General features: G+C 40.6%; 1 protein-coding gene across 1 annotated transcript in view; it reads right to left on the reverse strand.

Moving 5' to 3' along the window:
- LOC124271750 overlaps positions 1 to 21841 on the reverse strand; it is a 387369-nt gene that overhangs the window by 75430 nt on the left and 290098 nt on the right. The window contains exon 20 of the mRNA XM_046706916.1: positions 10038 to 10151. Coding sequence (XP_046562872.1) covers positions 10038 to 10151 — 114 coding nt within the window. The remainder of the gene's footprint in view (positions 1 to 10037; positions 10152 to 21841) is intronic.

Here is a 21841-nt window from a genome sequence, read left to right on the forward strand (position 1 = left end):
GTGCCAACGACCTATGCGTGACAATATAACGACAGGAGAAAAAGCCGTCGCCGAGGCGTACGGGAATCGGTTTGCATACCGCTCGACTTCGAGCTGCTCGAGGGGCACATGCCGTTTTACCAGGCCACGCTGGGAGATCGGTTGGAATACGAACTCATGTTCAACGACTACGGCAAAGTCATCTTCACGCCGGACGGCACCGTGGCCAGCTACGTTGTCGACAACATCTCGCTGAAGTTCGACATGGTCATTAGCACGGAACTGGTCCGGCAGGTTCGCCAACAGTACTCGGGAAAGCTGTCCATCCTGTACGACCGCGTGCTGCGACATCGGACGATCATCAAGGACAAGAGCGACACACTGTGGAACATCAACTTGAACGTGCCGGCTCGATCGATGAAAGGCATTTTGATCGTCCCCGTGGCGGAATACGAGCCGTTTCAAAGGAACAGCGAATGCACTTGGAATCCCGAGATCACGAAGTGGAAGTGATCATTGAGGGTGTGCCCAACCAGCTGTTCAGCCAAGGCATGCGAGCTCATCATCAGTGGGACGAGATAAAAAATCTATCGACCGTCAAACGACACTCGCCGGAAGTCAGCATCGTCGCCAAAGACCTGGGTTTGTCCTACGTGACGCTCGATACATACCTGGATAGGTATTACGCGCTGTGGCTGGACATGCAATCCACGGACGACGACAGGCTGCACGGTAGCGGACATCGCATCGACAACGGCGTCAAGGGGATCACCATCCAAATCACCAAGAAGGCGCAGACCCCCGCCAGTAAGTTGTATTTGTATGTGATCATGGACGCGCAACTCAATATAGACAATGGAAGATTCGTGCAAGCCATTTATTGATTTACCTCGCAATCCCCACTGCGCCATCGTGTGTGGTCAGACGGGGTGCGGTAAGACGGCATTCGCGCTGGACATGCTGGAAGGCTACTTTCGCAACACGTTCCACCACATCGTCATCCTCTGCCCGACTTTACGGGTGAACAAGACGTACGCAGAGAGAGAGTGGGTGATGACAGACCCGGACGTGCACAAAATCGATCCTGGAACTCGCCTGCAGGACTGGTTGCGCGTTTTTCACAACAAGCTGAAAGGAGAATCGATGTTGTTCATCCTGGACGACTGCAGCGCCTACAAGGAGATGGTTAAAAAGCGAGACGCTGTCGTGTCGCATACGGCCTTCGGGCCGACACAAAAGCACAGCGTTTGGGTGCTGACTCAGAAATTCAACTTCGGTGCTGAAAGACTTACGGGAACAGACGCAATGGGTCGCCATGTTTCACTGCAAGGACAGCGATTCGTTCGAGGAGTGCTTGCAAGAAAACGACATGATCCCGAAACAAACAAGAGCGAGAGCGATTGAAGAAACAGCTCGCCAAAACGAAAGTGAAAACCCGAAACAGTCGAGTAAAAGTCGCTACACGCAAAACTCCTGCTGAAACCCAGCAAAACAACCCCTAGAGTTACAAAGTCTGCTAGCTTAAGCAAATCTTAGCAAGGCAGCAAAAGGCTTAAAGCAAATCCTAGCAAACTTAAGCAAAATCCTAGCAAACTTAAGCAAATCCTAAAACTTAAGCAAATCCTAGCAAACTTAAGCAAATCTTAGCAAACTTAAGCAAAACTTAAGCAAATCCTAGCAAACTTGGGCAAAATCCTAGCAAACTTAAGCAAAATCCTAGCAAACTTTAGCAAACTTCTAGCATAACTTAAGCAACAACATAGCTTAAGCAAAAAAAAAAAATTATGATGTTTGAAACACTCGTTGTGTGCAACTTGACTTTCATCTCACTGTGTTTCAGATTTTGATTTTATTAAACTTAAAAATTGTTTGTTATGTTATAAGATGGAGTGCGATGAACTGCTCAAACAAATGTTGGATGATGACAACAATAAATGACAAGCGAGAGAGAATGGTGTCGCTCGCGGTCGGTGGCAAAGCCAAACAATACTTGGGTGGGGGTAGCGACCACACTCCAGAGAAAATTAACAAAATGTCAGCCGGAGTAATCGACAAACTGTAGGCGAGATACAAAGCCAGGTGCCGAAATGACGAAAACCATAGGGTCTGTCATAACGCAGATCTACGCAGGCGTAGCATCATACTTCCTTCCTATTCCACCGGAACGTCGACTTTACCTGTGGGAAGATCTCGAGAAAGATCGGTTCATCGACAACGCTTTGAGCGCAGTCAGCTGCATGCTGTTCCACAGATACGGCATGTTTTTAGCTCCGTTGACTGCGCCGATCATCACGGCGAAGCATTGTCAAATTAAAAAGGAAAAAAATGATAATAATATAGAACAACCACATCGATGCACACTCTCCGGAGCAAACACCAAGGGCGGGGCAGGAGGAAACGCCAACGATACAACTAGTCACCACTAAGAAGAAGAAGAATCCTAAAAAAGTCGTCAATGGTAGAAAAGGGGGTTGAGTCAAGCACCGCAATAAGAATAATTATACTCAGTGGATTGTCACCATGGCGACAGCAGCGGGATTAAGCATGATGGTGGTCGTTGCAATGCTGCTATATAATAACAACAAATCATCACCAACACAACAACAGCAGCAGCAGACGAGGCCACCACAATTAGGAATAGATCCGCATGTTGTGTTATAAAATATTTTTAAAAATATATATATATACACACAGACACTACGTCGTCTGAAGGAAAAACATTCGTCAACGCCGCATATCAACGCCGCTGTGGTTGCTGGACTAACCGTGGGGGTTCACGCCACTCAAACAGCCTCTGATCAAACTCGATTTCAACGTGCAGGACATGGGCATGCTCGTCATGGACTTAGGGATGGCAATGGCCACCAAAGACATTCTCATTAAACAAGGAATTATACCAGAAAAATTTTTGAAGTAATATTATGAAACAAAAGAAAAATGGCTACGATCGCCATGATGGTCGGTGGTGCATTAGTCAACGTCCTCGCATTTTATCTCTTCTCCAAATTACGAACGTCGAACGCGGTCGAGGTGGAAGCGGAACGTAAATGTCGTGATTTGGCCTTGGAGCAACTGCAAGCCGCTCAAGCCCAGTACACCAGAAAACGCTTGCAGAGAATACAGTTCATCAACGACCAACTCGCTCGTGAAAACCACGCCGTCAAAACGTTCAAGAACGCCGTCAAGTCGTTCCATGCGACGGACAAACACGAACGCTCCCGTGGTCTTCAGAAGTCCTGACGTGGTCTACAGATTTCTCACGTGCTTGCAAAATGAAGAGAAATTCATCAGGAAACGGTTGTACATCATCGCCCCCATTCACATGAACCAAAGACGACTGGCGAACTCATAAGAAGGCTAAGAATTGCCACGTGTGCGACGAACCCCTGAATGGAGATGTCGTGAGAGATCACTGCCACGTCACCGGTCCGTACAGAGGCGCCGCTCACAACGCCTGCAACCTGAAACTCAATCCCAAAACCATCAAAATCCCCGTCGTGTTTCATAATCTTCGCGGGTACGATGCTCACTTGATCATGCAGACCATCTCGAAGGTCGATGGCAACCTGACGTGCATCCCCAACAACATGGAAAAACACATCTCGTTCTCCTTGGACAGTCTGAAATTCATCGACTCAGTTCAGTTCCTGCTGTCGTCTCTGGATAGCCTGGTGAACACCAACGACCCGAACGACTTCGACATCACCAATCGATACACCGACGCCGAGTCTCGACCTCTGCTGCTCTGGAAGGGATTCTACCCCTACGAGTACATGGACGATTGGTCCAGGTTCGACTAAGACGCGATTACCTCCCATCGACTGATTTCACAGCAACTTGACCGACTCGGCCATCACCCCGGACGATTACGTGCATGCCCTCAACGTGTGGGACAAACTGGACTGCAAGACTCTGGGCGACTACCACGACCAGTACCTGAAAACGGACGTGTTGCTGCTGGCCGACGTGTTCAAGATATTCAGGAAAACATGTGCGAAACAGTACGGTCTGGACCCCGCGTGGTACTTCTCATCCCCTGGCCTTTCTTGGAATGCCTTGTTGAAAAAGACAAGGATTGAATTGGAATTGTTAACGGATTACGACATGCACATGTTCGTGGAGAAAGGCTTGCGAGGCGGGATTTCCATGGCATCCAAACAATACGCCAAAGCCAACAACCAGTACATGCCCGGTCACGACTCGAGCAAACCGACCAACCACATCCTCTATCTCGACGCCAACAACCTGTACAGCTGGGCCCTGAGCCAATATCTCCCCACCAGGAAATTCGAATGGGTCGTCTGCCCATCCGATATCGACGTGAATAGCATCCCCGAAGACTCCGATACATATACGAAGTGGACTTGGAGTACCCCGCGGAACTGCAAGAATCGCACAACAGCTATCCGCTGGCTCCCGAACAATTGAGGGTGAACCCGGAGTGGTTGTCCGACTACCCATGAAGCTTGCTCGGAGGCAACAAGCTGACCAACATTGAAAAACTCGTGCCGAATTTGATGGACAAGTCAAAATACGTTGTCCACTACTGCAACCTGCAGCTGTACCTGTCGCTGGGAATGAAGTTGAAAAAAGTACATCACGCGCTCGGATTCCATCAAAGCCCGTGGATGGAACCTTACATTCGGTTGAACACGCAGCTGCGAAAGCTGGCCACGAGCGACTTCGAGAAAAACCTGTACAAGCTCATGAACAACTCGGTGTTCGGCAAAACGATGGAGAACTTGAGAAAACGAGTCAACGTGAAGCTGGTCAGATCCAGCAAAGAAGAAAAACTCCAGAAGCTCATCGCCAGCCCAGCGTTCAACCGGAGCAAGATATTCGACGACGACTTGGCGGCGCTGCACATGAACAAAACCCACATCATGTTCAACCGACCCGTTTATGTAGGGATGAGCGTCCTCGACCTGATGTACGATTTCTACTACAACGAGCTGAAGAAACAGTACAGCAACGATAAGTGCAAAGTGCTGTACACGGACACGGATTCCCTGCTCATGGAAATCCACACCGAGGACGTGTACGAGGACATGAAGAAACACATGCACCTGTACGACACCAGCGACTACCCCAAAGATCACCCCATGCGCAGCCAAGTCAACTAAAAAGTGCTCGGCAAGATGAAGGACGAGTGCGCAGGGCACGCTGATCGCTGAGTACGTCGGCTTGAGACCCAAGATGTTTTCCATCAAGAAAGCCAACGACGGTGAAATCAAGAAGGCGAAAGGCGTGAAAAAACATGAGGTGAAAAAATAAATCAAGCACGCCAGATTTAAGGAAGCCCTGTTCGAAAACAAAACATTCAAACACCAGATGAACATGTTGAGAAGCTATGGACATAGGATATACGGACTGATGATCAACAAGACATCGCTGTCTCCCATGTACACGAAACGATGGATTGCCGACGATGAAATCACCACTTATGCGTACGGACACAACGCGTGCAATGAATAAATAACGCTCAGGTAATACATACACAGTGGAGAAAATATACTACAGCCCGCGTGGGTACTGGAAAGGCGCGGATGCCATCCTGAAACTCGCCAAAGCTGCTCGAGTTTCGGAAGAGAAAGCCAAAGCCTGGCTCAAAAAACAAGCCATCTGGCAAGTCTACCTGCTGGCGCCTCGGTACATCCCGAGAAGAAAATTTGACATTTCAACGCCGAATCGCGTTCACCAAGCCAACCTCCTGTTTCTCCCTCACGACAGGGTGAGGCGCAAAACCTATAAGTACTCCCTGATCGTCGTTGACGTCGCCAGTCGCTACAAGGAAGCCGAACCGTTGACAACGAAAGATTCGAATGAAGTCGCCAAAGCCTTTGAACGCATATACAAACGCAGTCACTTGACATGGCCTACCGTATTGCAAGTCGATCCCGGACGCGAGTTCATAGGAGCCGTGTCGCAGCTGCTGGCCAAGCACAAAGTCCAAGTGAGACGAGGTGTGGCAGGAGCTCACCGTAGCCAAGCCATAGTCGAGAGATTCAATCACACCTTAGCCAAACGTCTGTTCTCGCACCAGTACTCGCGGGATTTGGTGGATCCCGAAACAGAAACACAGAATGGGTCGTACGCTTGCCTCAAGTGGTGGCTGCACCAGACTCGTGGGCAAGAGACCCGTCAAAGGCATAAAAATGAAATCCATCGAATCGTCACCGGCCGGCGGCACGACGTCACGATAAAGCAGAGAAAACTTCACCGGACCGTGTCAGCGTTAGGTACTTGTACCAGCCAGGAGAATACAAGGGAGACAGCAGAAAACGCGCCACCGATCCGAGATGGTCCATGAAAATGTACAACGTAGACCTGGTCGACATCAAAGACGGTGAACCGAACTTGTACTACTTGAAAGATGGGCCGCCGAGAGCATTCGTCAGAGAGGAGTTGATGATCGCACCTCGCGACACAGTCCCTTACAGATCATCCACTGCTGAATAATTGTCATGTATCTCCTTTCTGACATGCACATCAAACAGTAGTATATACAATGGTGGTACGGGATTAGGGGCTCCCCGAGGGCTCAAATTTTTAATTTGAGCCCTTGGGGGGACCTGGTCCCGTACCACCATTGTATATACTACTGGCCAGCCCTTAGTCCTGATTTAAACCCAATTGAACATCTTTGGGATGAAATTCAGAGGAGACTGAATAGTGTCATACCAAGGCTGAACAAAGCCGATTTATTGAGCCAGGTTTTTCTCAGAGTGTGGTTCCAGGTGCCAATGGCCCATCATCAATCGATTGGTGCACTCGATGCATAGACGCTGTGCTGCAGTTATTGCCCCTGGTGGTGGTCACACTAGATACTGAAGTCAAGAGTCTGAATGGACTGCAAACATTCACATAATGTCTTGAAATTGTGCTGAGTTAGAGGCCAACATTATATAGGGCGATCACAATAGTGGCACGTGACCAGGACAGTGTTGGCTCATGGTCATAGTGCCCAGGAAGTTGGTTGGGGTTCAAAAGTGGTATATACACTGGGGGGAAGAGATCGGGGCCTGATAAAGGCTTTATCTATGAAATAAAGCTTTACAGAGGCCTTTGGCAAAAGTGATCTCGTACCCCCACTGTATATACTACTCACATCGATGTTGATGGTTTATTTGGATGAACTTCTTCCTTTCATTACCAATTTGGTGAATTTGAGTATATCCACTGGAGTTTTTCCAGACTCTCTCAAATCTGCTATTGGGAAGCCTCTTCTCAAGAAAAGCGATTAAGACCCTAACTATCTGAGAAACTATAGGCCTGTGTCAAATCTTTCATTTATCGCCAAAATCATCGAAAAGGCTGTGAATATAAGACTTAAAGATCATCTCACAGAAAATGGACTTATGGATGAGTTTCAGTCTGCCTACCGTGACAACCACAGTACAGAAACTGCTTTGTTGCGAGTCATGAATGAGCTCAGAAATCGAGTTGAGGATGGGAATATTGCTTTATTAACACTCTTAGATCTATCCGCAGTGTTTGACAGTGTGGACCATAAGCTACTACTCTCAAGACTTTATCTGGAGATGGGAATTACAGATGTTGCGCTTACCTGGATTGCGTCATACCTGAGTAATAGATCACAAACTGTCATTATCAATCAAGAAGAGTCTAAATGTTTCTTACTATCGAGTAGAGTACCTCAAGGATCTGTGCTGGCTCCTGTGCTGTTTGTGCTTTATACAACTAGTCTTGTTAGAGTGATAGAAAATAATAAAATGGGCCATCAATCTTATGCTGATGACAGTCAACTGATTAACAGCTTCAAACCCGAGAATGTTCAGGAGGCTGTACAACGTACTACTGATTGCTCAACTGATGTCAAGTCCTGGATGTCATCAAATATGTTGAAGCTAAATGATGAGAAAACAGAGGTTTTTTTGATAGGCACTAAACATGATTTGCGTGACATTCCTGTCACCTCTGTTGAAGTTGGAAATGCTTCAATCCCTTTTGCTGACCATGTAAAAAACCTTGGCGTCATCTTTGATTCTCAGCTTACTATGGAACTGCAAATAATTAAACTTTGTAAAACTTGTTACTACCATCTACGTTGTATCAGTCAAATAAGCCATCTCATAACACGAGATGCCGCTAAAAGACTTGTGCAAATGCTTGTTCATTCTAGACTTGACTATAGTAACAGCTTACTGATAGGAATCAGTAAACGTCAGCTGTACAAGCTCCAGAAAGTCCAGAACACTGCTGCCAGGATAGTGACGAGAACACCAAAATCATCGCACATAACGCCAGTTCTTAAGGATTTGCATTGGCTTCCCATTGAAGCGAGAATCAACTTTAAAATTCTGTGTATGGTGTACAAATGTCAAAATGATATGGCACCACCATATCATTCTAATATGCTAGTAGACTACATCCCTCTAAAGACTCTTCGATCTCAAAATCTGAATCTTCTGAACACACCAAAGTATAATCTTACCAGCTATGGACAGAAGTCTTTTAGACACGCAGCTCCTCGACTATGGAACAAACTTCCTCTGGACATCAAACTTTCATCATCATTAACTGTATTCAAATCAAAACTCAAGACGCAACTATTTTCAGGCTATTATTCATAGACTTTATTTCACCCTATCATTCATGAACTTTAATTCATAGACATTTTCTCCTGCTATTATTCATAGGCTTTATTTCAGGCTATCATTCATAAGTTTTATTTCATACTATTATTTCACTACCTGTGTCTTTTCTCTCATTTTATGCGCTTTGAGCATGCACCTTGTGGATGGATACATCGCTTATAAATACTCATTATTATTATTCAGAGAAAAGAAGTGACATTTTCCTGTCTTGCAAATCTTGAGGAGAGTGTTTGCCTATAGACTATTCCAAAGATAGTTGGCACTGAAGAGGATGTCTAAAGATTTTCTGGTTTGATGAAAACCCAAAACTATTTTTCATGTAATGATGTACTAGAGGTAGGGTATTTGAAGGAATTATGGTATTTTCAACATGCACTACTGTGTTATTGAATGAGGTTATTCTCAACTTCTGCAAAGTTAATGTCACAAAGTCTTCTTTATCCACAATACTAAAACGATACTTTATGCTGTGAAGGATCCAGTCTTAAAAAAGTTGCTGCTGAGCCATGGGTTACTGCTGTTGTGTGGGATGTTGTGTTGTTTGTAGGGATGGGAATAAGAAGAGAAAATTTAAGTATTGCAAACACTGGGCATATGTGAGAAAATTCCTCACCTAACTCATTGGAAACTTCTACAGTCTACTATTGATTTCATGGACTTCATCCCAAACCAAGAAGTAAACTTTGTGACAATAGTAGATTTAATGAATCTGTTATTATTCCATATCATGGTACTTAATATCTGCCATCTTGTAGGGTTGCGCAATATAACCGGTTTACCGGTATTTCCCGGTTCAGACATGAAAACGATGCGTATTGCGATACGCTGATCGAAAACCGTTTTTTTGACATGCATTCGGAAAACTTCGTAACACACGGAAATCTTCGGATATTTCCGTTTTTTTTAATTGTTCTTTTCCCTGTTTCATTAGTGCCAAATGTCACTTACATTTTTATTTTGTCATGATTAAATTTTTTATAAAAGGTTAAACAATCATAGTGATTTTGTTGTGTTTTTGCTTTATAATCAAGCATTAACTCGATTATAAGTAGTTTTTGTTAAAAAAATAATCCTTGCAATATATTGCAATACATATCGCAATATATGCTTCCGCATCGCAATATATCGCAATATGAAAATTCTCTGCAATACCCACCCCTACCATCTTGTACTGTTAACTGACTGAGTAGGTAGTGTTACTTCAATTATTTTCGAGATATGACTTGAATGAATTGGTCATGGTCCAGCATCAATAGTGACTGGAAAAGGTCAAAGTAAATATTTTGTAAGGACACTTTCCCCTGTATAGGTTTAAAGATATGGCTAATTGACAGCTATCAAAACAATTAAAAAACTAAAAGCATATTCTACAACTCTAAACTTACACGATTTGGATGTCATATGGTTGGATAAACAACTTTTCTTCATGGGTATTCATACCTGCAGTAATTTCTGTAACTCAGCAATATCATTGTCCCTCAGGTAGAAGAAGCAGTCAAGTGGATGATGACAGTGTAGTCCTTGTGTAACACATTGGCTGAACTTTGTGCAGATCTGTAAGCATACATGACAACTAAATGAAAGATCTATCCTCGAATGACAATCACTAAATTTCAACCAGAGCGCTGTACAAGGAAGATAATTCTATGCATCCATAACTCTATTAAAATTAAATGTGACATTTCACTGTTGATACTTACACCATTATCAAGTATGTGATGATATGTGATCATTGCTTGATAACAGTGTTGGCATCCACACTGAATAACTCATTCATCATCTCAAAGATGTATCTCCTATCTACCTTGTTCATCATGCCAACTTCTACATGTCACTCTAAATGTCAGAGGTGAGTGCAAATAGTGATGCCTTCAACAAATATGGATTTCCTTATGGTACCTATATTAAAAGAAGGTTTAAGCCCAGTGGAACTATAGAACAGGATTTTTAACTTTCAGTAAAATTTGATTCTCACATAGAACATCAAAACAAACTCAAAACAAATAAGAGATGATAACAGAAATACAAAAGACTATTCAGTGATGGTAATGGAATGCCATATATTGTATAAGGAAGGACTAGGTGTAATATCATGAAATAATAACTCATACAAAAATTCATCATTCATTATAACCACTACAAGCGATATATTAGGATTCAGATAGGGAAAATATAAATATAGAATATTAGTTTCATCAGGTATCAGTAATAGCTTAGATAAAAAGACTCCAGTCAAAAGTAGTAAAACTCATCTCACAGACATACTATTGAAATAGGTGTAAATTACGGCTGCACAAATATTCACAGATGTTCAAAATAAAATCCTAGCCTAAGGTATTAAGGACTCAAGCTGTTAGACAAACCTTTCAGTAAGACAAAGTTAAGACTAGACGATTTAATGAACTGCTTTGAACATGTCATCACCTCCATTAAAATATATTGTGGAAACATTTCAAATTAAGGTCAGTAAGCGCATCTATTGTAATCCAAGCATCCTACTGTAAATACTATAATCATCCAAGCAACATGTCAACACAATTAGTGCCAGTTAATTTAGGGAATGTGTCAACACAATAGACTGATCCAGTCTGTCAATCAAAACTGGTGCATGCGTCAATTTTGGCCAATCAGCATGGATTTGTCAGACTTATTTCCAATCAGTGTGGATTTGTCAGACTTATTTCCGGGGTCAAACGATGCCTCCGAAGCGATATTACATATTGCTGCGATTTGATGTGTACCATGGAGCGCGATATGCCTAACGATCAGTTAAATGTCTGCACTATCGTTCATGAAACCTACGTCTGCCTGCAGATGAGAATTTGCACGAATTTCCACACTTTTGCACATGTGCAAAATCATTACCAATTGATGACAACAGAAAGCATTTTAAGATTTTGCAAGTGTTATAAACACGGACAATTCTTGTAACTACCAAATTGTTTTTGCTTAACATTTTCAGTCACGTCTGGGCATTAAGTTGGTACGCCATGAAGCTCAAATGAGACAGGTGAGAAAGCTGTGACACAATGTAAACAAATCTGACAGCAGACCCAAAGGATCCAAACAACTATAGGGGTATCTCACTTCTCAACGTTATGGGTAAAATATTTACTGATATTATCGAAAAAAGGTTAAGACGATGGTTTGAAACAAACGAACTTATATCAGAGAGTCAAGCTGGATTCTGTCCCGGATATTCTTCTGCAGATCACCTATTCACGCTTCAATCACTATGCTCAAAATATCTTTGTAAACCAAAGGGTAGATTTTATTGTTGTTTTATAGACTTCCGAAAGGCCTTCGATCTTGTGGACAGGAAAAGAATGTTAACTCTACAGCTTCAAAAAGGATGTCATGGAAAAGTCATTACTCTTCTCAAGAACATGTATTCATCGATCAGGGCGTGTGTGAAGGTGCAAGGAAACGCAACTGAAATATTCTCAACATCTGCAGGGGTTCGACAAGGCTGCATTCTCAGTCCAGTGTTATTTATATTATATATAAATGAACTTGTAACAGCCATGTATAGATCATGTACAAGTGGAATATTCGTCACCCCAGATATTGAAGACTTGATGCTCCTACTTTTTGCGGATGACGTTGTGTTATTTTCATTTACCATCATCGGCTTACAGAGACAGTTTAACACACTGGAATCCTACTGCTCAGAATCAGGGTTACAACTGAATTTTAATAAATCCAAGATTATAGTTTTTAGAAATGGTGGAAAACTAGCACAGAATGAAAATTGGACCTATAAAGGACTGCCTATCGAAACCGTCACCTATTACAAATACCTTGGACTTATCTTCTCATCACGACTGGTATGGACAAAAGCATGTGACACTCTCGCACAGCAAGCTAGTAAGGCATGCCTCACAATAAATAGATTCCTACAGAAAAATAAAGAAATAACGTTTCAACTGCATGTACGATATTCGACACTAAAGTTTTACCAATACTCCTCTATGGAGCAGAAGTGTGGGGATGCAAGTATTCAGCTTCAATTGAAAAAGTTCAGTCAAACTACTTTAAACACCTTCTCAAAGTTGGAAAATTTGCTTCAAACAAGGCAATTCTTGGCGACACTGGAAGACATTTGATTTATATATCAACACAAGTAAAGGCCATCAAGTACTGGATAAAAGTTCTACGAATGATAACTGATCGCCATGCACACCAGTGTTACCGAATGCTTAAATAACTCAATGATGTAGGAAAAAGAAACTGGACTTCTGATATTAGAGAAACATTGTTCAAGATAGGATTCTCACATGTATGGATCGCACAGGATGTCGGAGATGTAAATAATTTCTTATCATGTTTAAAACAGCGCCTCAAAGATATATCACACCAAAACTGGCATCATGAGATAAACGGTTCAAGTTTCCTTACCCACTACGCTTCATTCAAGTTTTCACTGGAAAGAGAATCATATATCACGAACATCAGGAACAAACAACTAATAAGAGTCTACTTCAAATTTAGAGCTTCGCTAACAAACTTCAAGATAAACAAGCTAAGAACCAATAAAGATACAACGGCAATCAACCCCATCTGTGAACTTTGTAATCATAACCTTAATGAAGATGAGAACCATGTATTTTTTGTTTGTGACAAGTATAATCAAGCCAGAACTCTATATCTACAGAAGCTACAATCAGTCTACAGAGGCCCACTAACCATTCAGGCAATTTTCATGTCACAAAACAGTAATGTACAGCATCTAACAGCTATCTATCTCAAATGTTTATGATCACGTGTAATTTAAATTGTATTTGTCAACTGTATCATAGGCCTTATGGCCCAAATACTACTGAATAAACTTCTCAGTTCTCAGTTCTCAAATCTGACAGCGATCTGATTTCCGTTAGGGTCGACCGAAATAGCAAAACTTGTTACATGAAAGAACAAGGTGGTGGATATTCTCACATATTTGTCACACATTTTAGGATGTTTAAAGTTTTAAAGTTGCCTATCATGCAATATCCAAGTATCAAAATTAAGTCATATGAGTGCCTATAAAACCATGCTTTAAATATTTCAGAATTTTTATAAAGAGATGCATGGGACTTTTTTAAAAATGAATTACATTCCTCCATGTTGATCGAATACGAAAACTATGTGAGAAGAATGGTGACTTTCTGGAGTATTGGATGGAGTGAAATAAAGTGTATATCTTAATTATGAGAACATTATTTGAAGTTTTGTTACAACATAAATTATTCACATATATTGGTACATTTTAGGAGTAACATTACAACTGCCATTTTGATTAATTCACTGGAAATGATAGCAAGGTATGTTTTAAGAATCTAGCTTTTTTTTTAGTAAACGTGGAAGGGTAATAAAATAAATAACATCTAATGAATTATAAATAATTATTTAATTGATTGACATATCATATTCATATGATTTTAAGGTAGAACTAGGCAAACAAACACTATACATATCATGGCAGGACAATCACTTAGTGTTAACTTAGTTTCTTGGCTCCTGCTTTTAGATGTTTTTTAAAATAATATATTTACTAATAAGATAATTCTGAAAGTGATTGCTAGTATCATAACTCTTTAAAGTTATTTTAACATCCACAGAATTGTTCAAGGTTTATTGAAGGTTATTTGGAAAATGAGCTTCATATTAAATTGCACACTGGTTTGCAGGAGGTGAATGCTTCAGGATATTTTCATGTGTGCTTTCCTAAACCTTTGTTATGACTTTTACCAAATTTTGAATCAACTTTACTATAAGTTTTATGACACTAGTAAGTATCTCAGAAAAGGAAATAGATCAAACTCAGTGTTATGTCCTCTAGGGATATGGTCTCAGATCTAATAAAACAAAGATTGTCATTAATGTCAATTAATGTAATTGTATTGACAAAAAGCTTTGAACAAAGGATATATTTTTTGCACCTTATTTACACTAGTATTTAGCAGTTAAACATCACTGATGAAAAAAACAATACATTTGTATTTTGTGTAACATTCTATTTCAATGCTAGTTAATTGTTCGGATAACTGTGGATCCTCTGTTCAAAGATTTTGCATCACAGGTTTCCTATTTCTGGAAGATGGGTTAGCTAGAGTACAGGTGCAGACTGTATCTTGGATCTTCTTTGTGTTCTGGTGCTGTGACATACCTGTACATAAATGCTGGCAGTTCATGAAGTCCAGTATTGTGGAAGTTTGTATGTAAATTAGGATTCCACAACAAAATACATATAGAAAAATAAAATGGAAAGGATGATAAAAAAATGGATGTCCTTATATTCAGTGTCATTTTAGGATGGTGTGCAGATTTTGAAGAGGGAAACTTTACTGGGAATTGCTGCAGATCAGCTGTTGGATATTTGCTTCTGGGTATGTCCAGATACGTCCATGGAAACATACTGTTTGCAAGCCCAATTACCTTTTCCAGATTTCCAAATAAGATCAAATAGGTTATGCTGTGATTGATTTGTTTACATTAATTACATACAGACAAATAAGGTGCATGAAGTAGTAGACAGGAAATATTTTCTGCTTTTTATTTACCATTCTTTTAATTCATTAAATGATAGAAACACGTTTTCAGATTATTGATTTAACTAAATTTGAACAACGCCAATGGATAACTATAAGTAAAGGCACCACACACAGTGTTGACAATCTATTTATAGATACCGAAACAATCTGCAACATGAACATGTGGTTGTGTTTACAGTTAATATAAAATTATGATGGGAATTTTTGAAGAAAAAACCCCAAACGACAAAATTCAGTTACCCTTCCCCTGCTGATATCTTTGACGGAGGTGAATTGCCAGATAGATTCAATGATTCGAGAGAAAATACGCTTCCTACTCTCTCTGCATGCAGCTGGACGATTTTTCATCGGGCATGTAACTCATTTTCACTCGCCATTTGCAATCTGCCTGCTAACATATATTAAAAATCACACACGTATAACTTGCCTCTTTAAAGGGCCACTGATCCAGAGCGATTAATCTTTCCAGCCAACAGTCTAATTACGAAACCTAGCTGCAAACTGGTCAGACCCTGCTGCCTCGACCATGATGAACACGGGGACTGGGCTACTGTCCACCTTGGCAGAATTTCTTCAACCTAATCAGTGGGACATTAGGAAGGGTGGATGCCCATCAGATGCGGTTATTTGAAAAATATCCCCCGTAGTTCTTGTTTGATTGTAATAAAGTATCCCAGCAGTGTAGGCTTTTTCAGATTTTCAAATGTTTGGATGGTATAGTGACTGATCCAATTTTACCTCAATATTTAATCTTGTAAAAATGTGATGTCTATTACGTATGCTATAAAAAACACACATTTGATATATTTGAATCCATAAACTAAACAACCCCACTTTGCCATTGCTGGAAAAATCTGAAATTTTACTTAGGTACATAGGTATATACAGTTTTTAACTGAGTACACAGCAAATGCTTGTATATATTTCTTATGTAACGATGAAATTCCGTTCGCATCCTCAAAACACTTAAAGTGTTTTCATTTGTTATCAAAATAATGCCAGTGAATACAACATTCAGATTGACTAGTAGTGAACCCAAGCTTACTACTCTCCCCAAGACTCCCCATGTAGTTAGAGTTACTTTCAAAACAATGCTATTATATCAGGCTTCTCACCAAATTCAAGGTCAAACAAACTATTTCTTAAATCAAATTCTACATCCATTTACGTTAACATTTTTATAAAGTCAACATTACTATGAAATTAAAATTTGACATCAAAATAAGCAAAGTGAATATTTTTCTATAAAAAAACAAATTATTCATCAAAGTCTACATAATTTTACAACAAAATCAACTTAAGATTATCGAGTGAAAAAGATTTTATCTTTGTTGATCAGTCTATACATATACTATCAATTGCGCATGAGGGTGGCGCAGCAGAGGTAATGAACCAGTCATGAATTCTGGGATATCATCCGGGTAATCACTGGAGAAAAACAATAACAAAAGCAACAACCAGTCCACGGAAATTGCTCTAGATCAGTGGCCCTTTAAATATCATTCACAAACGACGGACACCAAAGTACCAGAAGCAGAATTCATCAACAACTTTCGCAATCACGTACGTTTCGCCGACGGTGTCACCATTGTGATTAGTCAGTGGTTGTCCCCCCTAACGTCAAAAACGAAGTGGGCGGAGTTTATCGGCTGGAACTGGATCGGTCTATTAGTGCCAGTTGAAATAGGATTAGCAGGATTAAGTACTCCCCGTCTGGTCATTTCATTTGTACTCACCCCATTTTGTATATTCTGCATTTCATTGGCTTTTATAGGGCACACCCATTTTTGCATCAGTGAACCAATCGTAATCTCTTCATTGTTTTAATTGTAGATAAAATGTTTAGTCAGTAGGGTTTAGACTCCCAACACAGGTCATCTCTAGCCCTCAGCCCAGAGGGTTGTACCGACTCTCTGTGGCCACCCCATGTTATTATGTTTCTTGTTAATAAAGTTGTAATTAGATTCTTGTGACTTCAGACTCTTTGCTGAGCTAATTACCCATAAGCAGACAAGCACCAGGGTGTTTCACCGGAACCCTCACTTGGACCCAAGACAGATATCATAATAGCGCTCATGACAGCGAGGCTCTATCCATTCATTATTAAAATTCAGGTCCAATAGGGGTTACCCAATAAATGTGTTCCTGGATTATTCCAATCTCTATTTGCAGGATAGGTTTTTGATATAATCAAAACATGATCCTCAGCAAACTCTGAGTTACAATATTATGCTGTAATACGTGGATCAAGGTCCAAATTAATTATATTGCAAAATGAAATTGCTTTGCAAATTGACCATATGTCAGGCCCCAATGTTTAAAGGGACACTGGGACTGGTTGTTGCCATGTTATTGTTTTTCCTCCACGACTACCAGCATGCACTAGTGCTTGGATATGTGCGGTATATAAATATTCTATAATAATAATCCCAGAATTCTTGTCTGGTTTGCGATTTCTGAAGTTGGTAGTATCAGTTTTCATTGATCAGCAAAGATGAAATCTTTTTTACTCATCAATATTTCCAGCTTCATTATCATGATAACAAATGAAAACATTTTGAAATTTAACTTCACCTGCCTGTGCATCTTTATATTTTGTCGCATAATCCTAACTAATTAATTATTATATACTGAACTGCAAAAGAAACATCACCTTTCAAAACCAAATACAAAAATGTCTCTTTACAAGGTGGTGTTTTCATTATGATTGTATTGTTTTGTGAACATATTTTTCAATCCAAATTGACAGCTATTACCAACATCTTTGTGTTTTCTGACAAAAAGCGTATCAACCAAACACTCCTAAAAAGGACAGACACGGTGAAAGGTTCCGTATGACATTCATGGAAATGAAAATGCATGTGCATATCGTTGACAACCCTACCAATGAAAGCAAGTCCCAAACTTGCCTAAAATCATTCTTGTTTTGACACAATCGCCATGCCACGACTTACGAGAGATCAGAAGAACTAAGCCTTGGGATGATTGCAAGTTGGCCAGACTGCACAGGGGTAGCCAATCATTTTGATGTTGATGTTAGGACAATCTACCAACTGCAGGAGTTGTATCAGGCCACTAACATCATCTAAGACCGTCCATACGGTGGACGACCTGCAGCAACATCACGTCAAGACCGACAGATTGTGCACAAACATCCGCAAGAATGCTTCACCAGAGCGATGGAAACAGCACGCCAGACCATTGGGACTCACAACAGACCCATTAGTGCTGATACAGTGCATTGACGTTTGCACAGAAGAAACCTGTGCTGTCACAGACCATATCATAGTCCTTTCCTCACCGCTCATCACCGCCAAGACAGACTGCAATGGGCAACTCGGCATCGAAATTGGCGTTATTGACAATGGAAAACTGTGCTTTTTTCTGATGATAGCCGATATTGTGTTTCGACAGCCAATGGCAGAGTGAGACTATGGCGAAGGCGAGGGGAAAGGTTTCCAATGATTGTATTATTGAAAGAGCCTCCAAGTTTCAAGCATCACGGTGTGGGGTGCAATTGGTCTGAACCAGTTGGCTTCGTGGTGTTCCAGAATCTCGGTCCAGGGCAAGGAAATGGCATGACAACTGCTCACTATATTGACCAAGTCATAAGACCTCATGTTGTACCACATTTTGGACGTCACAGAAATCACATCTTCCAGCAAGACAACGCTTGTGTCCACAATGCCAGAGCAACTTTTGACTTCCTAAGACAACATGCATCCAAACCCTACAGTGGCCTGCACTCAGTCCAGATTTGAGTCCAATACAACACCTTTGGGACAGAGATGCAAAGAAGACTGAATGACCTCTGACCAAGGCCGGACTAGATCAGGCATTTCGCAGAGTATGGACCCAAGTGCATATTACCTTCATCAACCGGCTGTTGAAACTGTTTGGAGGATACAAACAAAACTTAATTCTTGCATAAGAAATACATACAAGCATTTGCTGTGTACTAAAGTTATACACTTTATATACCTATTTACCAAAGTAAATTTTCAGAGTTTTAATATCATAGAGTAAAAGACATCACATTTTTACATGACATGATTAAATATCAGGGTAAAAAAAAAACAGAAATAGGATCAAATTGGATTAGTCATTATACCATTCACGCATTAGAACATCTGAAAAACATACACTGATACTACAATCAGACAAGAACTATCAGGGATATTTTCAAATTACACATCTGATGGGCATTCACCCTTCCTAATGTCCCACTGTTAAGGTTGAAAAAATTCTGCCAAGGTGGACAGTAGCCCAGTCCATGTGTCCGCCACAGTGGAGGGAGCAGGTACTGACCAGCTTGTAGCTAGGATTCGTAATTAGATTGTTGGTGCGAAACATTAATCAATCTGGATCAGTGCTCCTTTAATTAATACATTTTAAAAACTGATGGCTGATAGGCTTCAATGGGTTATCATTTTTTTCCCATTGAATTTGCCATCATTAAGATTAGATCCGGATATGGTGAACATATAGAGCATGATCACATCTATTTGGGGGTGAAATATACTTTGTTAAACATATGATAATCAATACATAAGTTCATACAAAAATTCGTGTTTGTGCTTCTTTCATAAATTGTATGCATACAAATCATGTAATGACAGCACATTGTACACAGTTTTTGCAGAACTGTATGCACTGGACTAAAAAACAAAAGCATATGATATTTGTTATCAAAATTAATCTATGTGTCAGTGGATATCATATTTCAGCATTTCCTCTTGAACTTTAAAAAATACAATTAAAATAAAGTTACTGTTGTAAATGTCACGATCCTAACCATGGTTATTGTTTTTAGTTGAAAACAATGTGAAAATCTTGACATTGGTACCTTTTCTGGGACTGTTTTCTAGTTGTCTTTATTAGTTGAAACTTCATAACAGAATTTTGGAAAATACAACAAAGAAAACAAAAAAGCACCATTTCAGTTGTTGTATATCTATTAGGGCATAAATAAAACAATAAGAACAGGTGAACATCGTGAGGAAAAATGGGAATGGACAACCAGAAAACCTGATAGGAAACCACTGATTATGCAACATATATCAGTTGGATGATTTACATGAATTGAACTTTCTATTCCTGTCCCCAACTTTGGGACCAAATGTACATGCATGGCCTAATAGGAAGCAAGGTGACACAGTGTTCTGGGCTCTGCGTTGTTCTCACTTTACATCATTCCACTGGGCAATATCATGCGTTAGCACGGTCTGAAATTTCACGGATATGCTGATGATAATCAGCTGTATATCAGTGCAAAGCCGGGCGATAACTGTCTGAAGCGGGACAGACTGACCGTTGGTGGATGTCATGTAATTTCCTCCAACTCAACGATGAGAAAATGCAATACATGATCATCAGCATCAGACAACTAACTAAGGTTACCCACACACCAATCACCATAGGAAACTCCACTGTACCACCATCAGACACTGTACATAATCTCAAAGTAATGTTTGACAAGACCTTGTCCTCAGAAACCCAAGCACCTGCAGTAGCCAGAGCTGCAAACTTCCATATAAGCAGCAGATACACTGGAAACCAGGCGCTATATAAATTTGTTATTATTATTTATTATTATTAACATAAACATTTCCCATAAACATCATTCTAGGATAAACAGCATCGATTCTCCCTTGAACTTGTTGTGAAAGGCTTGGAACCAATCCTGTAAAGGTACTCCCAGGTTGATTTTATGCACCTCCGTGTGGTTCATCACCCACACTCTCTCTGTGTACGTTTTATTGACGCGCAAAGTAGGGCAATGAATAACAATATGATCAAAAACACCCCGATAATAACCTTTTAGTTTTTGTCTGTATTGCGAGGACATAGTTGGAGAAAGTATGTTTTTATACAGACAGAAATATTTCATTTAAGTGTCACAGGTCAGTTACATAAGAAATATACATACATGATAAACATCCATGGATAAAGAAAAAATGACATATAGCCATGAATTGGCTTACGAGACACTAAACTATAGAAACTAAATCGTAAAAGAACATTTTTAAAATAGATAATTATTGCTGTTATGAAATATAAAATGAACATACATACATACATACATACATACCCACATACATACACAAGTACATATACATGTACATACAAACACATACACATATATACACATATATTAGAGCATAAATGACAATAAAGTTTTATAAATTACCCAACTGTAACATATGTTATATTTGGGGATTACACTTTCTTAGTAAAGTACAAATTCTAGTACTTTTTGGATTGAGTCCCATCCGGGATTCGAACCCATAGCCTCAGAGTCAGGCACCAAATCGCCAGCACACAAAGTCAGCCGCCTAACCCGCTCAACCACCGCGACTTCCACCAAATGGAAGTCGGACAACTGGTAGTCTAAACTGCGGACTTTGTGTACCCCTCTGATAAGTGTAAATTGGCACGGCTCCCACAGTCGAAAGCTATGATTACACAATGCCATGGAAGTCGCGGTGGCTGAGCGGGTTAGGCAGCTGACTTTGTGTGCTGGCGATTTGGTGCCTGACTCTGAGGCTATGGGTTCGAATCCCGGATGGGACTTGTATATTTATGTTTTAAGACCCTTCCTGTAAAGTCTATAAGTTCTTAATTTATTTCCATTTTCAGTGTTCTTGTCATCCCACAGTTCCGTAAACATTTCTTTGTTTCCGTGACTTCTCTATAGCATACATCACGTCA

Source organism: Haliotis rubra, unplaced genomic scaffold, assembly GCF_003918875.1.
Source record: "Haliotis rubra isolate DU_JTF1 unplaced genomic scaffold, ASM391887v1 Scf163, whole genome shotgun sequence".
NCBI lineage: Eukaryota > Metazoa > Mollusca > Gastropoda > Lepetellida > Haliotidae > Haliotis > Haliotis rubra.